Raw genomic sequence first — 15,159 nt, 5'->3', positions numbered from 1 at the left:
GGGCTCCGCGCCTGACGTGATGGGCCGCGGCGCGGCCGTGCCCCGGCAGCAGCGCGCGGGGCGGGCGGGCGGCGCGGCGGGCGCTCAGCACTCCTCTCCCGCGGCGCCCGGCTCCCGGCCGCGCCGGCTCCCCCCCGCCGGCTGCGCGCCGCCCCCGGGGGGCGGCGGTGAGGGCGCTGCCCGCCCGCCCTCGCGCCGCCGCCGCTCTTTATCTGCCCGCCCCCCGCCTCGCCGCCCTGTCCCGCTCGGCGGACGCCCCGCGCCCCGCCGCCCCGGCGCCCGGCGGGCCATGGCGTGCGGCGGCGCGGCCACGGCGGCCCCGCGCTGACGGCCCCGCCGCGCCCACGGACCGGGCGCGGGCACGGCGCGGCCGCAGCATGTCGGCCGTCGCCTACGTGGACTTCGTGGCGGCGCAGTGCCTGGTGTCTATCTCCAACCGCTCGGCCGGGCCCCCCTCCCCCGAGGCGGCGGCGCGGCTGAAGGTGCCGGGGGAGGCGGAGACGGGCCGCGAGATGCGCGACCCGCGGGACGCCTGGAAGGACTACTGCGCCCTGCTGGCCATCGCCAAGAGCCTGCTGGAGCTGAACAAGTACCGCCCGCTGCCCGCGCCCTCGGTCTGCAGCGACAGCCTCGAGAGCCCCGACGAGGACGCGGGCTCCGACAGCGACGCGGCCGCTGCCTCGCCGTGCTCCGGCCCCGCGCCCGCGCCGCCCTCCCGCCTGCGCGGCGCCGCCGCCGCCGCCGCCCCCAAGGCGAAGCTGGCGGCCGAGAAGCGGCACAAGTGCCCGTACAGCGGCTGCGGCAAGGTGTACGGCAAGTCCTCGCACCTGAAGGCGCACTACCGGGTGCACACAGGTCAGCGCCGCCGGGCGGGAGCCGCGTGTCCTCGGGTGAACTCGGCCAGCGCCGCGCCGCCCCCCGCCCCTCCTCCCGCTGCCCGCGCGCGCCCCCCCGCGCGCTGCCTTTCTCCGCTCTTCTCCCTTCGCTCCTTTCCCCGTTTTCCCTTCTGCTCCCTTCGCCCTTTTTCGCCCCCCTCCCCGGGCAGTGCCGCGGGCCGGGACCGGGAACCGGGGAGCGGGGTGGGGGGTGCGGAGCGGGATGGGGGTGGGGGGGGCGCGGTCGCTCCGGGCGGGGCCGCGGGGCTGCGGCAGCCGGGGCGCGGGCTGGGGGCGGGGGGCAGCTGAGTGGGAAGGGTCCGCCCGGCACACGCCGCTGTCCTGGGGCGGGCGGGCGGGCGCGGCGCTTCCCGGGGCCGTGAGGGAGGAGGGCGTGGCTGAGCGGGACCGGGCGCGGGGAAGGAGCTGCTGCGGCGCTGCCTCCGGATCCCGGTTGCGGGGGTTTCTCTGCCTTTTTTATTTATTTATTTTTTTTTTCCTTAGCTTTTTCTTTCCTTTTTATTTTTTTCCCCCTTTAATCCCTTCAGTGCCAGCGGCCGAGCTCAGAATGACGTGTGTGAGCCGCTGTCGGGGTCACTGTGCAGCGCAGCTGCCTAAAAACTGCCTCGAAATCGGAGGTTGTGCGCTGGTTCAGGGAGGAGCGGCTCACAGCGACAAACGCTGCCCGCGCGTATTTCATGCGCTTCGCGTATGTACGATAGGCGGGCGCTCCTCCCCGCGCCGTGTCTGTCGTTAGCGGCAGCAAGCGGCCAAGTACAACGCCCCGCTCCCGGTGGGTCGTACCGTGGCCCGAGTCCTGAGCGCCGCGGGGGTCGCTGCGGCGCGGTGCTGCCCGGCACGGGGCTGCCCCAGCGGCGGGCGGTGCCGCCCCCTGCCCGACCCGCGGTTATGGGCACGGAGAGCCGAGCGCTCGGGGAGCCGGAGCGTAACCGTGCCCTGCTCGCTGCAGGAGCTTGTCTCGCAGCGGCAGAGAAAGGGGATTGGCACCGTTTCTACTTAGCGCCCAATGCCCGGATACCCGCCCCGGTCTGGGAACCAACGCAGGCACGCACGGGGCGGCGTGCAGGGGATGACGTGCGGAGGGATGCGCGGTGCAGCCCCGCGGTGCTGCCGCAGGAGCGGTGCACGCAGCCCCCGTGCGGCGCGGGCGGGAGGCAGCGCCCCGGGGCGGGGGGTTCGGTTCGGCCCCCGAGTGCTGCGTAGGCAGAGCGCTGCCGGCTCCGGAGCGGCGAGGTCCGGCGCCTCCCAGCGCGGACAGGTAACTGCTGCGGGTGGAAGCACGAGCGATGAGGCTGGTGCCAATTGTTTTTATAGATGGCAGAACAATTCCATAGCAACAGTGGGATTCGATTGGACCTCCGGAGTTATTCATAGCGGCATACTGCAGAGCATTAGTACTCCCTTCTCAGTACCATTTTCTTCTTCCCCTTCCCCCCACCCCCTTTTTTTTTTTTTTTTTTTTTTTTTTTTTTTAATTATTACTAAATATTTTCTCTCCTGTTTTGGAGCCTCTTGAATCACTCCCATCCACCTTCCATCAGGCCACCAAATTAAATCACTTGCTGCTTCATTGCCTTTACTTGAAGCAGTTATACTGTTGTGGATAGAAGCTTCCTTGTCTTTAACATTTACTCTCTGGTCTCCCGATCTTGGAAAATAATCCTGTTCACTTATGAGCTTCCTGTAACAGCATCTGCCCTTATTTTGAATAGACACTCACTGGGGTGTAGAGTTGGGATCTAAAGCTCGTGGGACTGATGGGGAGTGAGAGACAAAGTGTCCAAAGAAGGCAGAAGAGCAGAAGACAAGAGACTTGATGTTCTGAAGTTGGAAGTCATATCTTATGAATGGTGTTTTAATGTTGCTTGTTCAGAGGTTTCCCTTATTTCAGAAACCAAAAACACCTGTACTCATTTCCTTGGAGTTTGGCCCTATCAGCTGAGCTCACCCTCCAGAGGACCCAGGTTGGCTGCGTGTCAGAACCCATCAGTGGCACTGGCCTTAGTGGTGCCAATAGCACTGCACACCTTCTACCTGCAGTGAGCTGTGCTCAGTGGGACATGGTGGGGTGGGATGAGGAGGGAGCCAGGCAGCCTGTGCCAAGCCCTGCCCTGCAGGGATAGCTCCAGGTCACTTGGTGCTTCTGCCATATGAGCAGACACTCCTTCAGTCATTCATGCGTGCAAACCTGAGCGTATTAGCATGCAAAAGCCCATGAATGTGAGGACAAGCCTGCAGCTGAAACTAAGCCGTTGCCTTGCCTGTCTCATTGCTGCTATGCAAGTAGCTTGGAATTGGTTGTTTGGGCTCTGAGGGCGTGAGTAGGAACGCCGCTCAGTAAGAGCTCTGCAGCAGCCCCGAGGGGTGTGGCGCCTCGTGTGGGAGAGCCGAGGTGGCATTGTCCCTGCAGCTCACAGACAGCTGTGCCAGGAAGGCAGGTGGAGGAGCAGGCCTACAAAGTGACCTTACCTGTCTCATAGGCATCCCCTCCCTCCTGGGACGATGCTAGTTTGTACAGGATGTGCAAACGCAGCTGGAGTTTGGCTGTGGCTGGGGAGGATTCCAGGAGCATCGTCTCTGCAAGATGGTCTCTGGTATGGAGCTGACATGGCCAAGTCCTGCACGATGCTCCCTGGGGGCCTTCAGAGCAGAGGAGGGATGCGAACAAGACCAGAGCCCTAGTAGCAATGCAGAGGTCAGGAGGCAATGAACAGCTGCCAGACAAGAAAATGAACAGTAGCAAATACATAGAGGGTTACCGTGAAAATGCGGAGACTCTTAAACAGGTGAATCCACGCCAGTCAAAGAGCATGTGGCTACTGAGAGCAGGCCCTCATGATTAGGAAGGTGGGACAGAGGATACCATGAAACTGAACTCTAAGATGCATCTTGCAAGATCAATCAGAGTTTACTTGTCTGTGGAAGCACACCCCATTGGATGGGGAATTCACATTTACATTAGATGCCCCCAATGACGAGCTTAGACACTCCAAAACTGTGGCCACGTGAAAAGTCCACCTTCATCAACTGGCTTTTCACCCAGCCCTGTCATCGTTGAGACCAGATCCAAGCCACATGAAGAACTTTGTAACGAGGCAGCTGATGGATCCTTTAGTTGTCCTGGCCCTGCCTCTAGGAGACATTCAGCAGATGGCTGTGGGCAGAGGCCGTGGTTGGCGTTGGGTGAAGGGAAGCTGAGGGGCATTTCGCTGAGGAGCACTTCTGGTGGAAAGAGAAGAACACTGCAGCTGCTCACTGCTGCAGTCTAGATATCATGTTGCCTTTCCAGCCCTGTATCAGTTTGGTTCCGACTGTGTTGCTTGTTATTTGTGTTCTAGATTGCTGCTAGCTTGACAGACTGTACAGATGCTGATGTGTTGACAATCCTCTGCTTGCCCAGAGCTTTTTTGGGTATTTCCTGGGAGCATCATCTGAAATTTAGCATTTTAAGTCCTTCTTATCCAGCTCATGCAATGTCACATTGCCAGTTCCTTTAGAAAAAGACGAGTAGGAAATGGAGCCAGCAGGACATTTTTGACAAAACCAGACCACCATCTGAAGCTCCCTTTTTCAGGGGTTAACAGAAATGTGTAAATTGCTAGAGTTCTGCTAGGCACATTTCCAGGGCTCGGAGAAACATGACTGTACTGACTGGAAGAGCTGCCAGCTGAGTAAGGTAGGCACAAATCCTCAAGTGCAGTGTTCCCTGATTTTTATTTATTTTTTTCAGTTGTTTGGTTTTCACGTGTGTTGGTTTTTGTTTGTTGGTTTCTTCCTTTTAAAATACAAACATCAAATGACTGCGTGTGTCACAGTGCAGGAGCACTCCAGAAGTATTTTTGTGGGTTATATTAAATTTAAAAAGCCACGTTTAATGGAGTGCACGTGCAGGACGGAAGCAGTAAGCAGGCATCACCCACTCCTGTTTCCAGATGGTGATACTGAAAATTCAGCTCTATTGAATTCCTAAACACTGTTCTGTGACACTGATGACTGTGGGTGGGTGTCAGCTGCGTCTGTCAGCTTGTGGTCCCAGCTGTGTGGATCCACCTGGGAGTGACCATTCCCCACTGTGGGCTGCCCTTCCTTGCCTCACCGAGTTCCCAGGCCTGTGGCTGGAGAAGCAGGGGGGAGGTGAGGTAGGACTAACAGGCCAGACTGATGGCAAAGCAGTATGCTTCCACTAACTTTTGTTTGTGGTGGCATAGTACATGACCCAGGTCAGATAAGGGTAAATAGCCTGGGAACACTATCTCTGCCATAATTTGAAGGGCCTGTTGAAATACTGGCTATTAAATTCAACTAGATTGCTGAAAATCATCTTCCTGGATGACTGGATGTTGTGTTGAGGGACATGGTTTAGTGGGAGCTATTAGTAATAGGTGAATGGTTGGACTGGATGATCTTTTAGGTCATTTCCAACCTTGGTGATTCTGTGATTCTATGATTCTTCCTAAGTGCTTGTAAAAGTGAGACCAGTGTACGCTTTGCCTCAGAAGGGATGGTCAGAAGTCGTTAAGCACAGTCTGTGTGCACTGCTGGCCTTCAGTACTGAGATTGTCTATACATGAGCAGTCCGAAAAGACAGCAACTCTCCTCTCCCCTAGAAAATGTTTAATTATCAGGACAGGTCAGGAGCCTCGGCCCAGTGTTCTTCGATCCTATATAAGTGCCCTGAGCACCAGATCAGAAGTTGATTTCTCTCCATTGCTCAGTCAATATTTAAGCATTACTGCAAAATGGAGGAAGTTCAAATGAAGATAAGATAGACAAGGAAAAAGGTAGAAACTTATCCAAAGGCCCATAGAGTGTACTGCCAAGGACACTGCTCGCTGATGACACGTGTAGATTAAAGCCTCTGATGAGACTGTTCACCTTCCAGAGTCCCTCACTGACTAATAAATAGGTGCAAGGAGGTACAGTTCCACAAAGAAAAGCTTTTGTAAGACAGGGAGCGGTGCTAGTAGAGAACCCAAAGGATGCAAAAACTGTTTGGATGTGGTGCTTAGGGACGTGATTTAGCAGAGGATTGTTAGAGCTGGGGTAGTATGGTTAGGTTGTAGTTGGGCTTGATGATCTTGAAGGTCTTTTCCAACCTGAGTGATTCTATGATTCTGTGCATGTTACATCTGGTGATTAATGGTAGGACTAAGTCTTGCTGGGCTGTAGGGATGAGATGTGGCTCCCAGCAGCTCAGCAGTGCTGGCTCTTAGCAGGTGGTTTTGCATCTGCTCCTTTGAAAGAAACTCGAGCACCTGCATTTATAAGCAGCTGTTGAATGGTGGTTTTAAGAATGTCAGGGTAGTGTAAATACATGCTGAAAGCAGCATTTTGACATCTTAATCTTCCTGTGATGTTCAGTCCCGAGTGCTGGTGAAATAAACACCTTGGTGCAACCCCTGTGCCCATTGCATATCCTGTAAAGCAGTGTATGATCTTCATGCAGGATGGACTGGCCATGGTTTATGCGTTCTAGAAATCATTGTTCTCTGCAAACAATACCTAGTGTCCTCACTGCTCTGTTGTTTTTCGTCAGCTTCTCTACTCTGTGACCACGTGTTCTAATGCTTGGGTTTCTTGGAATATCTCAGAAAAGGAAAAAGGCAACCTGAAAAGCCTTCAGTCTGTGGGCCTAGAAGTGGGTATTTGTAAGTTCCATCTTCATCATAACGTCTTGAACGTGGACATTCTGTCAGAATCCAGTGTCACAGAGGAAGCTGTTGATTCATGTATGTGGAGCACGCAACTACGCTGGATGAAAAAAGGAAGAGACCTAAGAGACCTGTCTTTTGGCAAGGAAGAAAGACTGTCCTTACTTTCAATTCATTTGTTTTTCTTCTTGTAATGAGCTGGAACATGTTTTAGATACTTACTTGTCTACAGAACCTGTGATCTTCTGGAGACACTGAGACACGCAGGAACGGCAGCTGAGTGGGTTCACGGGAAAGCATGGAGAAAATAGAAAAGGATATAATTGTTGTATCTAAGCCTGGAAATTATTGTTCAGCACCAGGTCTTCCCTGGGTACCATGATTTCATGGGAAAGTTCTGAAGGCAGGAATTACATTTTCTTATTTGAACCATACAGAGCTGATTATACACATTGAAGCTATGGGCATGCTTTTTTTTCCCCTTGTTTTTCTTCTGCCTTCGTGCAAACATTAGTTCTTGCCTTATGGCAAAAAATTTCCCTCTTTGAGCTTTCCTTGTGTTTGCTTTCTCGTTTCCTTCTATCATCTCATTTTTGATGGTATGGGTCAGAAACACACAACCTGCTTTACACCTGGGCTTTCAGGCTGGTGCTATGAGCAGAGACGGATGCTGCAGCAGAAGATGGTAGCTAGCTGTGGTGTGTCCCACGGCCAGAGACAAAGTGAGAGTCAAGCACATCTGCTACATCCCAGAAGTCAAACTTGGAGCGGTTCTTCAGTTTTGATGCTTAATACTTCATCAGTTGCTGCTATGAATATCAGGCAGAATAGTTCTACCACGTGCCCGGCGGTCTCTTCTTTAATATGAAGGTTTGTCAGGGCTGTCCATTTATGCAGCTGTAGCTGAATTCATTTGGCTGTAGTGCTTCGATGGCAATCTGTCCTGCGTTACATAGATCCTAGCGTGCAACTTTGCTTTTGTCAGCCAAAAGAAAATAGTACAAGACTAGCAAAGCATCCATCTTGGTCAGACTGTCATCCGCACCCAACAGCAGCCATCTCTGAATGTCTTTTGTGAAGTCAGTGCTCAAGCAATTTTTGTAATTCCCTCAAAATTAGTAGCTCATCACAGAAGCTCCATTTGCTCCAGTACCAGTGCATGCCCTGTTACAAGACAAATGTAGAACTGTCAGCTTTGTCTTCAGCTATTCCAAACATGGCTTTTTTTCTTCCCCTGCATGGGAGAACTAGAGACCTTCTCTACCTCTTGCTTGCCTGAATAAAGTCATCTTTTCTAAAGACACCATGAGCTGCTGATCCTAACCTCAGTCATCCACATCTAACACAGCAATTTATAGTGAGAAGGCAGAACTCAGGATCTCAGAACTACCTGTGCTATTAACAAGACTGCTAATGCCCACTCTCTCTACACATATGTGTATATATTCCCCCAGAAACCCTTGCTGCATAAGAATACCAAGTGGGAAAATCAGGAACATTTCAAGGTAGAGCAAAAAGCTAAGTAATTTTCAGTCTAGTCAGAATAAAATGGAAACAAAATAATGTGGTGCTACCTCAGGTAGCACAAAGCAACCTGGATTTAGAGTTTAAACTCTCAGAGAAAGAAGATACAAACTACTTGCAGTGGAGAGCGAGGAGGAGAAACAGGGATGGAAGGTCAGGTAAAACAAGAGGAGCAGAGTTTGAGGATCTACAGTGGTCTTTGTATCTATAGGGCATTTAAAGCAAGCCAGGGTTGCAGGGGCAGAGAAGGCCCCTGAAGAGCCAACATTAAGTTGCACTGTGATGCCATCTTGGCATAAACTGTGCCTTCCACTGCACCTCTGGTGGCAAACCAGATGAAGAATGGGAACTCTGTAGATTAACCCGTTCCTCTTACCTCTCAACCAGTTTGTTTCAGCTTGTACTTCTGTGGTTACTTGTGTAACCTGAATATTTCTATTGAAGATAATTATGTACGCCTTTGTGTATTTGGGCAGAGTCTATCACACACAGTTTTAAGGTACTGTGGTGCACCATTGGCCCTTCCTTCATCGATTGGCAGAAACCCAACATCAGGCATGTTTTAGAAATGTAAGTAGCATCCTGCCACCAAAGGCAGCCGTGTATAGCAACACCCTGTTCTAGTGGTTTGTTCTGTTCATTTCAAGCCCTAGCCCTACTGCTCTCAAAACCAGTGGGGAAAAATCATATGGAAAAAGTACCTCAAGATTAGACATGGAACCAAAATGGATGCCTCTGGGTGGAGGCAGCTCAAGTGGCATTGCAGCCGTGCTGTGGCTTGCCCACCTCTGCTATTCTCTAGGAAGCAGCGTGTTAAACTCAGCCAGCAACTGCAGGGTCCAGCTCTGCCGAGCGCACAGCCATCACCTGTCATCAGGCATCTCTGCCTTGCCTTGAGAGCCTCCCAGTGCACAGTCCGCTGCTGTGCTGCATCTACTCGGTCAGTCAGTGAAGTGCTGTCGCTCTGGGTTCATGTAATTGGTGATGGCTCCGTAACTGAGGGGAGCAGCAGGTCTCCAGGCTCGGAGACAAACACCCTGAGCCTGGAGAAGTCTCCCTCCCCCTTGTCTCTCTGCTTGTGGAGTTCTAACACTTCCTTGTGTCGCGGATTATGCCTGGCCTACTTTTTACACATGCATTTCTGAAGCAGTTGTGACAGTCTCCTAGAGTTTGCACCACCCAAGTGAGGAAACCCTTTGCTGCTGCTGCGCTCTGGTGGGTGGCAGGAGGTGGCCTACATCAGGCCCCAGCTCTGTGCTTCGGGAATCACCACCGTCTGTGTCTGTCAGTGCCCTGAGCCCAGGGCATGACTCCACCACACCAGGCCCCCATGCAGAGAGCAGAGAGGTGTGGGTGTTTCTGCAGGGAAGATTTCCTCTCTTCTCTGGGAGGCGATGATTGTGTCTGGACACTGCGATGCTGTGAACTGGCACGAGGGATCCCAGGCCAGTGCTGCCTCTTCCCAAAGCCTCACGGATACCTTGCACCCTACAGAAGGTGAAAAGGCTGTGCAGGGCAGCGATATTCCCATCATATTCCAGAAGGAACCAGAAAACAGACTCTGTCTTTTTCTTAACTTCTGCAAGCACCAAAACCCTGCTTTAAGCAACCAGTTTGGGATACTGCCATGCCTAAATAGCAGAAGGCCTGAGCCCCAGGGACCATGGCCCACAGACTAGATGCTTGGTCTCTATAGCAAATCCGGTACTTGTCAGGCTGAAGAGCTATCCTGAGGCAGATGATGGGAATGCATCTTCTGGTAAGGGCTGAGATACTGAGCTGCCTCCAATGCCCTGGGCAGTGCAGCCTCATGCATGCAGTGAGGCATGTACCACTACCAAGTACACCTGGTGCACAGGATGCTGACTGTGGACAGTGGGCAGAGTATGGGCAGACAGGACCTATGACCCCATCACACAGTGCCTGCTGGCGCCACACTGACTCGTAGCTGCGGCCAAGGCCTTCATACGTGTGGGCAAACATACAGCTTCAATTAATATCTTTTACATACAGCTTCAATTAATATCTTTTTCACAGGCAGTGGTTGTTCAGAAAGGCTTCCAGCCACTTTGAAAAGAGCACAGCAGGGAGATAAGAGGTCTGTAAGAAAGCCCTGCCAGCCAGGGTGACTTGGAGCTCCATCTCTTCTACCAGGATGTACCAGATACTGATCAGCCAGGCTCAGAGCAGTCTGTGCAGCAGGGAGCGCCGTGTAAGTAGAAGGCTGAACCATTGCAACATCTGTGTTATTTGACAGATTTCCACCGAGAGCCCATTTATCTCTGGAATCTCAGCTTATCTGATCCACTGTCAGATGACTCCTCACCACGGCATCTTTGGGATGCCAAGAGCCATTCCCCTGGCCCCTCACCATACTCCATTCTCCCAGGACCTCAGTTTCACTACTGGCTGTCCTTCTGCCAGCTGCACTGTCTATGCTGGTCTTTGTTCTCAGCTGTTGTGGCTGGGTAGTTCTCAAGGGCGCACACTCTTGTGAAGAACTCTTCTCACAGTCTGCACATGTAAAAGGAGTTCATATTTTGAACCAAGAAATACTGGAGTGCTTCAAATTTCTTTCCAGTTCTTCCAAGATGGAAGACTCCTGGGACAGTTTTTATATTTCATGGTTGACTATAAATAACTGTCACATAGCTGTCGTTTGTATTCCCTTCAGGAGATTCTTAAGAAAAGGAATTAAGGCATCAAACAGCTCTGGTACATGATGTATGTGACTGAAAGCTTTTGTGCAAGCCTAAACGTTTTTGTTGTTTTTTTTTTTATTTCCTTTTGTGTCACAGAATAGTCAGCTTAGCAGACATTTGTGCAAGGTCCAGGCAGCCTGCAGGGCTGAACCGCAGGGATCTGGGGTGTCCAGAAGGTGACAGTGGGTACTGTTTGCTCCTGACAACCTTGCTTTCAAAACAAAGGCGCGGCGTGTTCTAGGTTAAAGTGTTTGGTTTGGTTCTTTGCCACCGCTGCAAACGTTTGTACCGGCAAAGCTGTGATAACAAAATAGTTGTCCTGCCTGCAGATAGACCGAGCATTTAAGATACAGAGGGGAGAACATCGCCTGCTGGAACATCTCAAACTTATGGGGGAAAGGAGGTGAGGGGGCAGAAGCCTTCCACTGGCAGGCATCGTGGTTTCTGCTCTGCAGATTTGCAGCCCTGAAGCTGCAGTGCTCTCCCAGTTCCCTCCCTGCACAGTCCTTCCTAGGCAGGAAGTGCAGGTGAAGGATTTTCTTTGGCTGCTTTTCTAATAGTTACAGATGGTTCTGTTCAGCAGAATGGAAGTACCAGAGGAGCAGTACCAGCATTCCCCTCTCAAACCGCCGTAGCTCACTCGACATAAGGAACACAGAGGCGTAGGCAGGTCTCATCTGTTGTTATGACAGTCTGCGGGGTCATGTAAGGCTCTGCACTGGAGCTCGAGCTGCATGCCGTTAGAGGGGTTTTGGCTCGTGTGGGCGGTGAGAGCAACACCTGACTGAGCGAATTGTCAGCAGCTCGGCAGGCACCCATTGCCCTGGTGGGAAGCAAAGGCCACATCCCTCCGGTCAGTGCTGCCCGCAGTCCCCCCTGCCGCTGCTTGAACGCTTTGTCATGCTTCTCTCCCTACAGGCGAGCGGCCGTTCCCCTGCACATGGCCTGACTGCCTTAAAAAGTTCTCCCGCTCCGACGAGCTCACCCGGCACTACCGCACCCACACCGGCGAGAAGCAGTTTCGGTGCCCTCTCTGTGAGAAGCGCTTCATGCGGAGCGACCACCTGACGAAGCACGCTCGCCGCCACACCGAGTTCCACCCCAGCATGATCAAGCGATCCAAAAAGTCCAGCTCTGGTTCCTTGTGAAGGCAGAGCTGGCCCAGAAAGGGGAGCGGGGCGCAAGAGCCACGGCTGTGGCCCGGAGAGCAGCAGCAGAGGAGGCCCCGCTCACCATCAGGAAGCACACGTAGCTGATGTCCAAAACCTAAGCACTCGGCGTGCTCCGCTCCTGCTCTCCAGTGCTGGCTGGGAACAGCCATCTTGATGAAGGGGATAGCGGCAAGAGGGAAGGACGGGACCACCGCCTTCCCCAGCCTGTCGCATTCGGACTGGCACACGTATGTCCCGCGGGACGGTCCGGCCAGTGACACCACAGTAGCGTGACTCCGAGGTCTTTGTGATTGCTGTGTCATGAACATGTTTTGTTGAACAATGTAATGCTGCTTGTGTTTAGAGTCTGTCAAGTAAAACCACTTTCCGAGTCACATAAGTAATTCTCAGATATAAACTCCATAGCACATTGTAGAAGTGGGTTTACTTCTATCTCAGAACGATCCTTCATTTTAAAAGACTGTTAAGAGAAACATTACATGTGTTACTAATAGCATCTGATTGATATTCTGAAATAAGGTGAATTTATACTCAAGAAGACCCATGAAACTAACTGGGTCTTTTTAATTTTTCTTTGTATTAACTATACTTTTGAATATAAGCTGCACTTTTCCAGTAAAAACATGTGTAATTCAAGCAGATACTTACAGCAAAAAAAAAAAACCAAGAAACACCGACACAACAACTCAGTCATTTTCTGACCATACATGTATTTAGCTCTGTTATCCGTTTACCTGGAAAAATACAAGTCAGCCTACATAATGTGGCGGGGAGGATGAGGGCAGAAACATACGTCTCTCAATTGATCTATCTTTTCATTTGTCAATAAATACAGTACTGTACTATAGAAATGCCACTAACAGTGCTTTATTCTGCTGTGTTTCGTTTGAATGGATGCATAACAGCAGCTACCACCTTTATAAACTGCTGCTTTTTTACAGGCTTTTTCTCTTCATACACTTGCCTTAAAGATTTATTCTCTTCATACACGTGCCTAACTCCTGCCACATCCAATGGGAGTTCCGTGTGCTTATGGAGAGAGTAGACCTTTCCTTAAGAGCACTCTGCTGATGGAAACAGCTGAATTTATTGCAAAGAGCGCTTCAAAAGGGCTCCTGTATCTCTTGATCGCTGTTTCTGTAGAGTATGAGGGAAAACCATGAGCTAATTGGAAATACAACACAGAAGGTGTGTCCTAATGTTCCTTCTGGCATCAGCTTCCCTGGGTACCGTGCAATCGTACCTGTGTCATACGTGACACATCCAATACTGATCAAGGCAATACTACTTTTAGTTTAGAGCTGCATTTTGCTCTGTACGAGGAGCAAAATGATCACTGAAGGGAAACTTCCAAATCATGATAATTTTCTGTGCATTTCATCTTTTTTCCTTTATGTTAAAAGCATGAACCATACAAGGTTATTGGTGTTGGTTTTGTTGTGTTTTGTTTTTGTTTTTATTTCCCCTCCCCAGCTACTTGTAGGGGGGAGAATTATGTTTACACATTATTTCTTCCAGAATCATTCTTTTCCTGTTCTGTTTTTACTCCTTCCTCCGGAAGAGGAAGGGTGAGGTGCAGCCCTGCTATAGAGACTTAGGGCCCAATTCATCTCGGGAGTAATCACACTGAGGTCTGAAGTGTTTCCACTGCGGATGAATTTAGGTCATCTTGTAAAATTCTGTACATAAAGATCCTGTTAGTACACCTGCAGTTACAGTATCTTATTGTTTTACCTGATAAAAAAAAGCTTGCTTCCTAGAAACAAATGTTAAGAAATGAACTCAGAGAGTAGAGTATTTTCTTCTACAGTTGTATAAGGCTTTCAGCATTAGAAATCAGTTTGCATATAGTGTTTTTACCTGTGTAGTTCTTGATAAATTCCGTCTATGTGAAGAGAACTGCTTTTAAGGCATTAGGGATACTGAGCAGCCTGTGGAGTAAAAGGGATGTGTTTTCTTCAGTGAAGACATCAGGAAACCAAGCACACTTTCTACCTCCGTTTCAGCTTTGTGAAACATTCGTTTTAGAAACCAAACTTTAATTTCTGGTGTCCAAATTGAGTTGTAGGAACGTATGTTCTTCCTAACAAAAAGAGGCAGCCTCGGTTATTTCCACTGGTCTAGGAATACAGAAATCATTCTGCTTACCAGTACCGTTAACGCTGCCTTCTTGAGTGGTGTCAGGGCCACGCGTCACCCAGCGAGATCCAGTGGAGCGTGCGTTCATCTTCCGTCTTCTCTGTGAAGATCCTAGTAAGCTTTTGAGCCTGCCCCACAGTCTGGGTTGTTGCAGTTTTGTAGGACAAATGCAGTACTTGGAATTTTAAGGCCCGGTCCTGTGAAGTACACAACACCCTCACGTGCTGTCAACCACAATGGGAAGCCACATCCGATAAGCAGCTCCTAAACCAATATGCAAGTGTTTTGGTCACTTAGTTACCTACACCTGAAAGTAAATGGCCAGATTCATGGATCCCAGCTTCAAAATTTGGGGTAGAATGCACATCTAAGGAAACGTCATCATTATTTCTTCCATTTCCAAAATAATTAACGGGGGAGGGGAAGGTTCCTAGTTCCACAGAAGAAGGGAAATACAGACTTTGGTTGTTATCACTGATGACAACATCCTGTTTCTGAAACAAACAAAGAAAAACCCTTCTGAAGCAGTAACCAATTTGCTGTAATTCACGCCGTGTTTCAGCGTAGGACAGACGGCATTAACGTGATTCATTAACCACTAGCAGAGTACACAGGGAATGATCAGGTTTAGGGAATCCATTTCATCGTGTTATTCATTAGGGTTTTTAGTTGTTCTTCTGGTAAAGACAAAGAGCGGATCTAACACATGAACAAACTCCAGGTTACTTTTCTGCATCTTGAAGTTAAGTTTTGAAGAGTGTTGCGATGTTGGAAAGAAAAGGAAAATCAAGTTCTCTAATACCATTCGTACTTACTGTACTATTTTGGAAGTAATTAATAGTGCTGAAGTTAGGACAGCTCCTCTCCTTGGTTAAGAAAGTCCATTACTATAGAGAAGTCATGGCTTTAAAGGTAATAGCTATACATACTTCAACATACTTCGTTTTTTGAAACAGTTTTTCCATCACCGTTATTACAGATCTGTTTTCAGTTTGCAGATGGACCTTTTAGTCCAGCACACACCAGACTGGACGTGCTCTTCAAAATGCTGTTTTACAGATTCGTGATCTGTAAC

General features: G+C 50.5%; 1 protein-coding gene across 1 annotated transcript; it reads left to right on the top strand.

Moving 5' to 3' along the window:
- The first annotated feature begins 329 nt into the window (after nucleotides 1-329).
- KLF9 (KLF transcription factor 9) lies at nucleotides 330-12,796 on the top strand. Its single transcript, XM_072360182.1, has 2 exons — nucleotides 330-855; nucleotides 11,692-12,796. Exons 1-2 carry the CDS (start codon nucleotides 378-380, stop codon nucleotides 11,919-11,921), a joined length of 708 nt encoding a protein of 235 aa, XP_072216283.1. The 5' UTR covers nucleotides 330-377; the 3' UTR covers nucleotides 11,922-12,796.
- The last annotated feature ends 2,363 nt before the right edge of the window (nucleotides 12,797-15,159 follow it).

This window comes from Excalfactoria chinensis, chromosome Z (assembly GCF_039878825.1).
Source record: "Excalfactoria chinensis isolate bCotChi1 chromosome Z, bCotChi1.hap2, whole genome shotgun sequence".
Lineage (NCBI taxonomy): Eukaryota > Metazoa > Chordata > Aves > Galliformes > Phasianidae > Excalfactoria > Excalfactoria chinensis.
This window is presented reverse-complemented; position numbering and strand designations above follow the sequence as displayed.